Consider the following 13994-nt stretch of genomic DNA (forward strand, 5'->3'; position numbering starts at 1 on the left):
TTAGCAGAAATCTAGTTTAATACTTGTATCTAGTATCAGTTTTTATCTTAGTAGTCATTAAAAGAGAATGAAGGAAAATACTAGGGGTGTAACGCTTCAAATTACTCACAGTTTGGTTTGTATCACGGTGTCGGTACGGTTCGGTATGTTAAAGGACTACTGCCAAATAAAAATAAATAAAAATAAGAATAAATAATCAAACTACAAGCAACAGCACAAACATAATATAATAGAGCAAAGATACAAATAATATAAACTGTGCTTTTTGGGTTATTTAGGTATCTAACAGTAGTTTTCAGGTACAGAAATTAAATAAAGTCATCAAATGTAAAATAAAACTGCATATTATCTTCACTGTATGAATTAAGTAATGATAAATCCCTTTTAAAGTTACAAAAGCTATTAAATCAAGAGCAGTGAGTGATTTCCTTGTCGTTTGTTGTTTGATTAACTTTAAAAACACGGACAGCATTAGGCTGCTGTCACTTTAAGACATAATGCACTGATCCAATACACTGATACTGCACACGCGTTGTCTTTCTCGACTGTTTACGCTCACTTGAAGGCAGGGTAGGTAATTTGGTCCAGAAACATTTTTTGCAATGCTAGTTTAAAGTCTTTTCACGTCCTGATAGCAATCACTAAGTTAAGTGGTCTAAATGTATATCTGTAAAAGATGTAGGACCATAAAATGTCCCTCCAATCATTACATTCAGTCCAAATTTGTCCATTCAAGCACAAGACTTTTAAGAGAACTGTCTGAGATGCAGCTTTCCGTGTGCGCGCTTCGGATTAGTTTGCGCCAAAATCTTTTCACAGTGCGCGAGTTCTCATTCACGTCTTTGTGCTTGAATGTTTAAAGCGGCAAGGCTTAAAATGAGTTTAGTTGAAACACAGATAGAAACATGTGCTGTTCAGGTCTCACCTGCGCTCGAGTGTTATCAACACCCGGGTGACTGGTAATATTAGAGCATAGAATAAAGTTTACAAAGAGTAACTGTTTTGTCCATTTTATCTTTGCTGTTGTAATGTATTGGGAGGCCTTTTACGCATTATTTTCAACAAGCCATATTATATAATGTGAATCGTTACACCCCTAGAAAACACCAACCTATTTGTTCCTCTGTATCTTCATCTTTTATTCTGCAGGGTTCTTCTTTAAACTCCATCTTTACAATAGTATGTCAGTAGTTTCTCCTGGAGTAATTCCTCCTGCTTGCTTCTTCTTCTCCTGTGGGAAGATGGGAATATTCCCCAACATCTAAACTCTCATGAACGGCTGTGGGAGCGGCTTCACTGACTGAAGGTGTGAATTGTGGTCACTGTTGATCATCTAGCAGATGATCATCACACTTATAATCACTCTGGATTATTCAGGTGCAAATATTTTGCTTCATACAGTAGTTTAGAAACAATTTCATGATTTGAGTTTTTACTAACTTTTACTGCTAGCTCATGAAAACACAACTCATAATCTTCACAGAAGAAAACCCAGTCAGTAACGAGTTTACGTTTCACTAGCGTATCAGCCGGTTAATTTCGACTAATTTCCGACTGATTTCTCCAAATAAACAATAAAATGAATGTAGCCTACTCACAGTCCGAAAAACACCGTAGATTTAGGGCTGCGTTCTAACTCTCATGTTTATGTTCCCTTCCCTCGCTCACTTCTCTTCTTCTCCTAGACTCGGATGTGTGTCATTTCTTATGTTGCACGAGCGCCCTCTACTGGCGGAAACTAATCCTATAGCTAACGTTCATAGATTAAATGTTAGCCATTGTCTTGGCTGATATTATACAAACACGATTTATCTCGCAAAATGTGTTTGATTTGGGATAATATATGTAATAATTAAAACATTATTTTAGAAATTTTAGAAGTGATTTTTGGATTTGAAAACAAGCTTATAGGGCTGTTGAACCAAACTGACCTGAGCCAGCTGAAATTTAGCTGCTTCCCTATTATTGATCTGCCTATATGGCAATCCGTTTTGACCTTTATTCATTCTCAAGATATGAATTCTTGATATCAGGAATTACATTTCCACTAGTAACAATGTTAATTCTTGATATCAACAATTCCTATTCTTGATATCTGTAATTGTATTTTCACTGGGCTAGTGAAATGTCACCATAGGCTGCCATTCAAATTCAATTGTTGATATCAAGAATTGATTTCTTACTATTTGAAATTCCAATTTCACATATCAGAAATAAAAATTTTACTAGTAAAAATCATAATTTTTACATTAGTGCAAATATCTATTCTTGATATCAACAATTGAATATTATTTTTTTACATCAATAATTTGATTGTCACTAGTGACACTGTTAGTTTCTGATAACATGAATGTAATTGTTACTAGTAAGAAAGCCATTTTAGATATCTGAAATTATATTGATATCAGAAGTACATTTTCAGATATCAAAAATGAGCATTTTTACTAGTAGCAATTCAATTGTTGACATCAAGAAGTGACGCTTCAACTAGTGCCAAATTCTTGATATCAAAAATTAACATTTTTACTAGTAACAATGTAATTATTGATATCAAAAATGATGATTTTTACTAGTAAGAATTGTATTTCTGATATGTGAAATTGGAATTGCAACTAGTAAGAAATCAATTCTTGATAATTGAATTTGTATGGCAGCCTATGGTGACATTTCACTAGTGAAAGTACAATTACAGATATCAAGAATTCAAGTTTTTACTAGTGGAAATGTAATTCCTGATATCAAAACTTGCGATTGTTACTAGTGGAAATGCAATTCCTGATATCAAGAATTCATATCCTGAGAATGAATAAAAGTCAAAATGGCTTGCCATAATGCCTAGAGTTAAGCAATATGAGAAAAAATGTACTTGATCTTTTCAAACACTAATTCATTTACTATTAATCAGTACACATGCAGGAGGAAAATAAATGTTCCTGTGATGCAATGCAAATACTTTGAAAACAGTTTTTTATTTGCTGATCAAAACGAGTGTCGTCATCAGTGGACACATTGGACAATGTTATGTAGTATTAAATGTCTTTATTCTTGCTGTAGCCAAACCCTGTATTGAAATCGACTGCTGTTGTAAAGCATTAACAAACACAAGATCGATTTAAAAGAGCCTAAACCAGTTCAGGCACTTTCTCCACTTCTTCATGCGTCACAGAATCTGTTTGATATATTTACTCAGTTATTTCCTGGTCCATTCTACTGTTCTCCGCTGTGATTATAAAGTCTGACGTTTTAGTAGCCGTCTTCTCTGAGGAATTAAATGAAATAAAAAATATCTGAAGTAGGAATTAAAATAGGAATAAATATTTCCAGATCTGGATCTAGGTGAGTGTCATGGTCAAACACTGATTGCTTTGCATTTCTAGATCGCAATTTCAGATTACGATTATGCATAGCTCTGATTTAAATCGCAAACTATATTGCAGAATTTGAGTTGAAGTAGAAATATATTTATTCACTAGAGAATGTCTGTAATGAGTCGCTCCTTTGCTTTGATTTGAAAATGTTTCAAAGATCATCCAACCTTTTTTAGGAGTTTGCATAATCAATAATCACTCATTTGTGAACATTTGATTAATTATATCTGACCTATAAATAGTGAAGTATTTCTTTGTTTTTCAAAATCCATATTTTCCATACTTTCAATGTGGTCTAAAACCTGCGCTGTATTTCTTTATATACCTGATTACTCTTTAAAATTTGTCCAGACAGAACTACATGATTGAAGTGATACGGTTATATATGTTTGTGTGTTCTGCAGGTGTAACAAGAACAAGACTTCATGCCAGTAATATGACAAGAAAACTAAAAGAGATGTCGGCGAGAGAACAAAACATAGCTGAAGAAAAAGAAAAGACAGATGAAGCCAAACCTGAACAGGGTTTGGCTTCATCAACAATTAAAAGAGGAAAAGAAAATGCCTGTGGATTCAGAAAACATCTAAATCTGGAGCAGAAAAACAGTATGGAAAAATATCGACCAAAGTGTAAGAAAGTTTGGGAGGAATTATAGATTTGAACACTAACATCTATACATATAACACCTATATATGATATGCATTTAACGTAATAAGATTTGGACATGCAGATAAAAATAAATGTTTGTTGACTGTTGAGTCTTAACTTGGTTTTTTAGTCAAAATAAATGCATGGAATTGAATAAAACTGAAATCCTGCAATAATAAATCAGAATATTATATCAAATATTAAGTCAAATAGTTACTTTTCAATAGGTTTTCACCAAATTCTACATTGCTTTAGACTGCGATTCTAAAGAGCAACACAGAAGAAATGTAATTTTAAGAAGTTCTTGAATTGTGACGTTCATGTTTGGAATATGATCATGTGACTCACTCGAATCATAGCTTGAATGTCTGTTTGTTTGATTTCAGTCTCTCTTGATCCAGACGGACCTGCAGAGCGTCGCTCTGGTGAAGAAAAAATCAGAGATGAGGTCAGAGATTCGCAGCTTATAATCATAAAATAAATCTGCACGTGTTTTGATTTCTAATATTGTGTTTTTCTCTTCAGAAAGCTGCAGTTTTTCTCATCTAACCGGCAGAATGTTCTTCACATCACTTTCAGTCGATGATTCAGAATTAGACTGGAATATAAAACACTAATATTTTCCACTGAAAATGCTCCGTTTTTAAGTGTTCATGACTATAACTGTAACTGTACTGTGTACATATTTAAACTGATTTTTGATTTAATACTGTGTACACAGGCAGACAATGTTAAATATGAAACAATGAGATCCTCCTATTTGAGGATTTTCCTCCTATTTGAACTAGTTCATGGTAGCAGCTGCACAAGTTTTACAAGTTCTGTGACTTCAGGCACTTTATTCTGACATGCAAATAATTTTTCTTTAAACGTGTCATTTCTTTGCTTCCTTTTAGAAGGTATTTTTATGTAAAGAACCTCTCAACTGGTGTCAAGTGTCTCGTTCAAGTGCACAATGATCTCTATTTTTAAGTTGCACGGAGCACATGATCAGCAGGGGTTAAATGTCTGTATTATTTGGATTGTGTTGAACACTTTGTGTAGGTCATGTAAGTGTCAAAATGTATTTACTACATTATATTGCGTGTTTATACCTGAAAGTGTTCTCAGTCCCAAATTTATTCTTAAATGTCTAAATGCCCATGTTTTTTGCAATGCTCAATAAATATTTAATTTAGCAGAGACGTGGTGAGTTGTCAAACTAATTCACAATATACTAGTGTTACTGTAATGAAATAAGTAAATTAGTACATCAAACTGTTACCATCTTTAACCACTAGATGACTCTTTTCAGCGCACACTCACAGGCCTTTAGTATGGAATGATATTTAACTTGAATTAGAATATGAATATTTGAAATTAAATATGCAGTTTTAAACTTCACACATCCAATTCAAATGTGTTCATTGAATTCAGATCTTAAAATTCACTCGAGATGAGGAACTCTTTTTGCACTGCAGCTCCTGGAAACTGGTGTACTAATAATTTATTCTACGCAGTAGAGAAATGACAAATAAAATATGTAAAATGCCTGTATTACGGTTGACATCTAGTGCTTAATAGTTGCTAAATTGGTTTTAGTCCTGTCCTAATTTACACGGCCTCTTTTATCATTGATGTGGTGAAACAAAAATAAGTTAAAAATTTTGCTTTGATTCTAAACATCTTAATATGGTTCCAATATGATAGGCCAATTTATTGTGTTACTAATTGCAAATATGCTAAGAAATCTGTAATTTACTGGCGGAAAGAGGCAGTAAAGTACTCTTACTTAAGACAATAGTTGAGAGAACCCTTTAAAATCTGAAAATCTGAATTTTAACAGCCACAATCCAGTAAAAACAATATCTAAAGTTTCTGGATACTTATATTGAATACCCGTTTGACATGGAGAAACTCACAGGGTGAAACATCACCTGCCTCAACATGTGACTACAGAAACAAATATTCCTGTTCATCTTTTTATTGAATGATATTTTTGCTTAGGTTTTTAAGGTGTGTTAAACATTGAGGTCTATATTGATCTATTGCATGTCTTTACTTCTTCTGATAGTAAAATAAACAATATGAACTACAAATTAAAACTTGAATTGCTCATTAATTATTTGCTAAACAAAAGAACCTTATTCCTTGATAAGACTTTACTGGCTAAATCAAATGTTTATGAATGAATACATTTCCTGTATCTCATTACTAAGGCCAAAGTTTGATTCCGGCGAATACATGAACTGATGAAAATGTACAGCTTAAATGCAATGAATAACAATGTCTGGCAAATGCATATGTTTAAAAGATCTCAGAAATCTCAACGCATCCTTTTTCTTTGATTTTCTAAACCATTATCAACAATCCAACAGAAGTGGGTTATGCACAGATAACAGATCGAGTCAAGTTGTATGACGTTAAACCTGATGCACAACATGAGAAGGGAGATGAGATAATCACAGAAAGGTAAACCTGGGACAATTGTTGTGATGAAATTACTGGGTGGTAAAAAGAACGGCTTTTATGCATATTTCCACACTAAATCATATAAGTTTTTAGCTTGTATGTGTACAATGCCATTACTGCAGTAGAACAGCCACAATTTATGAACAGAACTGTAACTGAACGGAAATATAATTCAGAAAAATGCGATTAAAGACAGAGAGAAATGGATTACAGAGAAGAAAAGTCAAAACTGAATATTAGGATGAAAATCACCATTTCAAAACTTTAAAAAGCTTAATGTTGGATTGTCATTGCAAGAATAATTCATTAGTGTATTGGTATATATGTACAGGACTGTATCATCATCCCATTGTGACAACTTACCCATTATTTTGTGTCATATGAACCGCATTTCTTGGGGGTAAAAATGTTGCAAATGTTCACAGACTATAGCATTTTGTGTCCAGAAACTGAGACTCACCAAAAAGCTGAATCATCTGCCACTAACTGCAAACATAACTGGTGTCAAGTAGGAGTGGAACGAATCGTAGATGATCCATGATCCGTACGGGTTCGGCACGCATGTGATTCACAGATTAATTGCAAAGTTTATCATTCGCACATGTTTTGTCTTGCCAGTTTACACATTCAATCGATTTTAAACCACTCCAGCGCAAGAAGAGGTGAATGAGAACTCAATTCGGTACTCGCACGCTGTTATCACATCCGAAGCGCGCACACTTAGAATTGAAACACCGAATTGATTCCTCTTTCACGTCTCCTTGCGCCTGAACGGAGGCATACACACAAAATTGCCAAAATACTCATCTTGGCAGTTGGTTAAGTGAGCGTAAACAGTTGAGAAAGAAATCGGATGTGTATCATTATCTTGGATCCGTGCATTAGGTCTTAAAGTGACAGCAACCTATAAATACCTGCTACTGTCTAAGTCATTAATGTTAATCAAACAACAAAAGAAAGCTTTAACAAAGATTAATCTATATTTAATTTATGCAGTGTTATTTTACATTTAATTATTACATTTCTGTACCTGAATACTCCTGTTAGACCTTACTTTATTTGTAATGTTGTTATATTGTATTTATCTATGCTTGTAATTATTGTATTTTTTATTGACTGTTCACTTGTTTTAAATAATGTTTGAATTTTTTGCTGATCTGAAAAATGATCCGATCCGTGACTCAAATCCCATAATATGATCCGAACTGTGAGTTCTGTGATACGTTGCATCCGTTTCTTGGTTGCTTGAACACAAAAGATCACATTATTTTTACTGAAAATAAACGCCAATCTGTTCTCTTCAGTCTTACTGCATATTCCATCGATGCACAATCAGTGAGGTTCATGGCAAGACTGAGCAAATCAAATCAAAGTTTTCAGTAAATGTAAAATTGGATGATTTTGGTTCATTCGAACACATTAAAAAAAAAATTAAAACTGAAAAATTAATGAAATAACACTTCAACACAGTGTAGGTTTAGGTCTTTGTTTTATGCTTGAGCTCATACTTGTTTATCTCACTCTCTCAACTGTTGATTTTACACACATAATGATGAAGTATGTAATGTTGTAAAACCAGAATCATCAACAGGTCACCTGTTCATAAGGTGAATTCCTTCAGCCTGATGTTGCATTTTAACTTTGATTAGATTGCGTCTATTGAATTGCAACCAAGCATGTCTAAAGTATAAGTTAGCATCACAGTTAATGAAAAGGTTTTTCTGTTATTCTGTTTTGATGTCACATGTTTTGCTCACTACATTAGCAATTCCAAGACTTCCATTTGTGGGATGTCATAAAATATGTAGTAGGCTATGATTACTTGCACTTTGTCACTGCCATTTGCTTCACTGACGAGTATTTTCCACAATAAAATCAATCTAATCTAATCTTGAATGGTGGAGATGTTTATAACTCTGATTTCCTGAACTACACCTACACAAGATCTGTCTAACCGCTTTTGCGTCATCATCTGTCAATCATCTTGCATTCACTTTTGCATTACATTTCACACGGTCAAAGAATAATGAAATAGGAAATTCCAAATACAAAAGTCAACATTTGAAATGGATCAAAAAGTTTCTGCACTCCTCTCTGTGCGAGCGATCTTCAAGTGATGTGCAGCTTACAGTCTGTATGAGTGTTTGTGTGCTACAATGCATCAGCGCAGTAGCTCAATATGATACACATCCGATGGTCTAAAATCGCTTTAATGTCCAAACTGGCAAGCCTTAAAACACCTACAATTGACAAAGTTTAGTGAAGACGCAAGTGTGTTGACTCTGCATTTGAGTTCGCCTCGGTGTTGCTTCCATGCCGCTGACTGGACGGGGTGGAGTCATGTGACTACACACATGGTAGTATGTTTTTAAGGGGAAAGTGGATTAAAAAAACGAAAAAAACTGACATGGGAAAATTACGTCCTTTAGAGGTTCTGAATTTCCGTTTCGAATTACTTTTCGATTAATCGCCCAGCCCTACTTCAGCTTCTCATCAGATTTCCTGTCCAATCAAATGCTCTCTAGAATCTAAAGCGTCCCGCCCCCTACATTATAAATAGACGTTGAAGCTGTGCCTGAAATGGGTCACTTGTTCACACTTTTACTACTTTATACATGGTGAATGGCACATAGTACAATATATAGGGGATAGGGAACAAATAAGACAGCGTGAATATGCTTTCCATTGGAGCGAATGAAGTCTGGTTTCGCGTTAGTGTCATGTAGTCTCAGCCTCAGACGTCACGCCCATGGACCGATGGCTGAACGTCTGATGCACATGGCACTTAACTGGAAACACTTCAGGATTTTCAAAGTCGTCATCTGGTTGGTTGAATTCTACGGGGTGTCCGAAAGATGTGTGAGTCGCTTTCTTTAACGGTCCGCCTGGAAACAAATACCGTTACGCTAAACCCCCTTGTGGAAGAAGGACGCCATCATGTTTACAACTGTGATGATGAGCACTAACCAGGATCAAATAAACGCTGGATTTTCAAAAGTATGTGAAGTTCGCGACTCCATTTTTGCGGTAAACTTGCACAACGTTCTTAAATAAATAATTTATTAGATGCACGCCGGTCTGTTATTGTAGGAACATCGACTTTACCTTTCACGCCCCTAAACATGAAGCGGAACAAAACAAACTGTGATTAGTTGCGTTACATGTCAGTCAAACGTCCTCTTGGGCAGTCCTTGGCCAATGAAAGCTGCGATAGAGTTCAGACCTTCTACCGTCAGTCTGAAGGTCTGACTACGCGCGACTAGTGGCATACGAACCGCGCAGCGCGAACACAGTCTGCTCCGGTCCAGAGACACAATAGCACAGAACGGATGATATGAGCGAGTCGGCTCAGACCACAAAACTTATCGGACCCTTTTGAATTTTGAAGTGATATGGAGGAGATTAGGTGGAGAAACGGTTAGAGATTAGAAGAAAACTGAGGCTTTACCAAGCTCAAAGGCTCTGGCCGAGCTGTGATATAAACAAAACGCTATTGGCTATTTTAAAAAAGGGGAGGAGCTGTTCAAATGTCCGTGGAATTACGTCAACACATTGAATAATGCTGCAAGTTCCAAGGTGCTTCAGTGGCCTTTAAAGGCATTTTTTATTCACGTTTGTACAATAAAAAATTTTCTTATTGTATTCCTGCAGTTGGCATAAGGCAATCGATGCAGTCAGTCATGGAAAGAACAGAAATTGTAGCTAAAAATAGCTTTTCTTTCTACTGTCAAGAAGGTATGTTTTCCTCATTCCTCAAGTCACGTTTTCTCAATGCCTGCTTGCGTCAATAGGCGGAGCAAAGCCAAAGATTTTAAGAGCTCATGCTTTATTTTCTCTCTCTATGTGTTTGTTCTATTCTCTAGGAGCTCGTGTTCGCTTCTCGTCATTCATTGTGTGTTATTACAGGATTCTCACACACATACACAACCGATGTGGATATTTCTGCTCTTCATTGATTCACTTTTACAGTCTTGAGAAGGTGAATGAAACACGTCTGTATGCACTTCGTAAAGCTGAGTTTAAAATATGTTACTTAAATTTTGCTGTTAAAGTGAAAGCTGCTTGATAATCATTGTACTGAACTCGGGGTGGGAAGGTGATCAGAGTATCAGACCCTACAGTCATGGACAGCAGAGAGAAAGAATCAAAACCCAAAGAATCATGGGAGAAAAGCCTACTGAAGCATATTCGCAGAGAAAGCATGCAGCAAAAACCAAACAGTGAGTATTTTATCTGCAATTGTGTTTAGGTCTTAATACATTTGCCTTATTACGAATAGGGAAGAACAGTGCCAGTTGTTTTTATTTCAGTGAATATTCCTCCAGATTATTTTAAACAAAGCTTAAAGCCTAAAGACTTCTTAAGAGTTATCTCATATACAGCGGAGATTAAAATGAGGGTGAGGCCAGAAGGATTATTGTCATCTAAAGAGATAAGCAGCTGTTTGTTCTAGATATGAATAACCTCCTCCCAAAACATTCATTTATATTTCCTTTTCATTTGACACACTTTTTTACATGTTTATGGGGTCAGCTGTCATGATGAAACATTAAACAGATGCACATATGTAAACCATTATTTTGATGTTATAATTTTTTAAAAAGTATAGGCTACATTTCTAACATTTAAAATGTGTGACAACTTGCCCCAATTAAAATGTGACAGCATTTGAAGGCTGAACACAATCAACCCTTATTAGTTGATTCTTATTTAAATGTATGTCAGTGTTTTTATTTTGGAGGACTGAAATTCACAATAATGATCCAAATTTAAGACATTATAATATAAAACTACAGCTAAAACATTTGTGTCACTGAGCTTTTAATTCAAAACCTGAATTCAATGAAAAATGTTACTAAAATACAGACCCTGTGACAACTAGCCCCTGTCTGTCCTATACTTCACATTCTGTTCTTAATAAAGTCCTGATTTAAAGTTATAAATCTTTTTGCTTTTTATTCCAGTGTATCTGGATGCACACAGACCTGTAGAGTTTCATTCTGGTGAATCAGATGAGGTGAGAGATTCACAGATCATTCTGCAGAGGAGAAACAACTGATGTGTGGAACTGACATCTGAATGAAATGTGTTGTTGGCCTTTTTACCATCGGGAACAACCTAGCAACCACATAGCAACACACTAGCAACCACCCAAACACCCTAGCAACCGCATAGCAACACCCTAGCAACCACCCGAACACCCCAGAAACTGCATAGCAACACCCTAGCAAATGTCATCATCCAGCTCAGTTCAGTTCTCAGAGTCAGGGCAGTCAGATTGATAATATTGCTGAATATTATGTGTCTCCAACTAATCAAACCAGAAGCAAGAGTGGCAAGGAACCCAAACTCCATCGGTGACAGAAATGGAGGGAAAAAACACCACATAACAACACCCTAGCAACCACTTATAATACCTTACTGTATAGCACCACCCACAACACCCTAGCAACCACATAGCAGCACCTAATCACCCGGAACACACTGGCAGCTTCATAGCAACACCCTAGAAATGGCCCAGAATACCTTAGCAACACCCCAGCGACCGCATAGCAACAACCTAACTTTAAAACCCTAAAAATTCAAGCTTTTAAAACTAATTCAAACTGTCTAGCCGGGATCAAGCCAACATAAATTTTGTCTTGGCAAATCATTTGATCTAGTTATATTGTATTATAATTGCTGTCTTTTTTCTCTTTAGATCACTACTGTACACACAGCTTGTTTTGAGGTCTTCAGCTCCTTCATCTTCAGCTCTCATTCAGCAGTCAGTGATGCCACAGTGTGTTTCCCTCTGCTGGACAGACTCCTGTAGCACAAGAGGACGCTTAACACATTAATAATAGCTGCGTGTGAAAATGTTTAGGCAGTGACGTGTTGCATCGCTGCCTTATCAGGCAATTACTTTGTAGGCAGTGTTTGCGCACAAAGGTACCTTTGATTTCGGAAAGACTTCTGAGGTTTAATGATCTACAACAAAATAGAGCGAGCTTTGGTGAGAACTAAGTGAATATTTAACCCTCTATGGCATGTCGTCATTTATAAATGACGCAGAGAAATTGGCATTTTAAATTCAATAATAATATTCAAACAAATACCAAACCAAGTTTCACAACTTTCCAGGCAGTGAAGTTGCATCTGAATAGTTTTTGACATTTTCACATGTGAGTTCCAAATTAAATATAGTAGCACGAGATTAAAAGGAATGTTAATAAAGCTTTTTAATGTTTTTTTGAAACACTAAGACATTTTCACTACATGCATTTGAATGTGTGTGAAGTTTCAGACAATTTGCCAAAAATAATCTATCCTAATAGGACAAAGTCAGTTATTAATGATGACGGCACCCTAAAAGTAAGGTCAAAGGTCAGATGTAGAAAACTAATTTTGGTAAATTATTTTAGCCTTAAATATATTTAAAATATAAAGTCGTTTATTTTTTCTAGATGTGATTTCATAATTAGCCCCATAGTGGGTTAATTACTACAAAAAGTAATTTCTTGCTAGAAATGACATCAGAAGTGTTAACGTTGGTCAAAAACATGCATTTACACACAAACTCACCACCAACTATCAGACACCATCATTATTTTTTCGCTCAACTGTCACAGAATGGAAAGCACAGGATTGTGGGATATCAAAAGCAGTGAGGGATACATGTATGTATCCATGTATGGATTCAGACATGCTTTGATGCCTTCCTACTTTGGAATACAGCTTCTGAAGGCATCATTTTTAAGATTTCGGACGCAGCCCAAGTCTTGTGTTTGTTTTAAACCAATGACAACAGATTATCTTAAAGTAAATCAGTGTAAAACAGTTTGTGGCCTAATGTATGTGAGTGTTAAACTCTCCAGATTATCTGCAGTATTTTATCTAGACTAAAGCATGAAAGCATGAAATGAAAACATTTCACTAGCATTTCATGTGTTCTCTTCATTTTACTCGTTTCATTCTTTGGGGAAGTTATTTTGTTTTTTCTGTTGGTATTTTTGAAGAACCTGTTGAAACAAAGGCATTTTTCAACTGTTCCTATAGCTCAGTGGTTAGCGCATGGCACTAGCAATACCAAGGTCATGGTCATGCACATACTCAGATACAAATGTATAGTATAATGCAATGTAAGTCGCTTTGGATAAAAGCGTCTGCCAAATGCATAAATGTAATACGCTGCAACTGAACACAGTTTTGTATAGTTTTTATAAATAATATTAAAAAAAGCTTCTGTGAGGTGCATTACACCTTAATGGTTTATTGTCTGTCTTCATTTTATGCTTCTGTGGATTTGTTTATTTAGTGTAGACTGTGAAAAAATGGACAGCGCATCTCTGCTTCCACTGTAGAAAAACGAAGAAAAAAAAAGTATAACAGTAGTGTAACGATTAGTCCAGACTGAAGGCGAGATGATGAGCCCAAGTGCAGTTTATTGAAGTAAAGTGAGCAAACAAACAAAGCAATCACTTGACCTGACAATGAGCAGACCTGACTTGAACACTCACCGACAGCAGGGTTACATTAACAATACAC

At 35.6% G+C, this 13994-nt stretch overlaps 1 protein-coding gene and 1 long non-coding RNA gene across 3 annotated transcripts in view; one reads left to right on the plus strand and one right to left on the minus strand.

Moving 5' to 3' along the window:
* Window positions 1–1670, minus strand: part of LOC127503439 (gastrula zinc finger protein XlCGF7.1-like) — a 31763-nt gene extending 30093 nt beyond the window's left edge. Inside the window, exons 1-2 of one of the 2 annotated variants that reach the window (XM_051877245.1) lie at window positions 1599–1670; window positions 1112–1231 (exon numbers count right to left, since the gene is read on the minus strand). In XM_051877245.1, the coding sequence (XP_051733205.1) occupies window positions 1112–1169 (58 nt within the window). In that variant the 5' untranslated portion in view covers window positions 1170–1231; window positions 1599–1670. Of the gene's footprint in view, window positions 1–1111; window positions 1553–1598 lie in introns of those variants that run through there. The other variant, XM_051877250.1, reaches the window with a different exon arrangement.
* Window positions 1671–3185: 1515 nt separating this feature from the next.
* On the plus strand, window positions 3186–5200 carry LOC127503451 (uncharacterized). Its single transcript, XR_007927093.1, has 4 exons — window positions 3186–3336; window positions 3773–3997; window positions 4403–4464; window positions 4542–5200. It is a non-coding gene; the product is annotated as an uncharacterized LOC127503451 (long non-coding RNA).
* The last annotated feature ends 8794 nt before the right edge of the window (window positions 5201–13994 follow it).

The sequence above is a fragment of the Ctenopharyngodon idella genome, chromosome 21, assembly GCF_019924925.1.
Source record: "Ctenopharyngodon idella isolate HZGC_01 chromosome 21, HZGC01, whole genome shotgun sequence".
Lineage (NCBI taxonomy): Eukaryota > Metazoa > Chordata > Actinopteri > Cypriniformes > Xenocyprididae > Ctenopharyngodon > Ctenopharyngodon idella.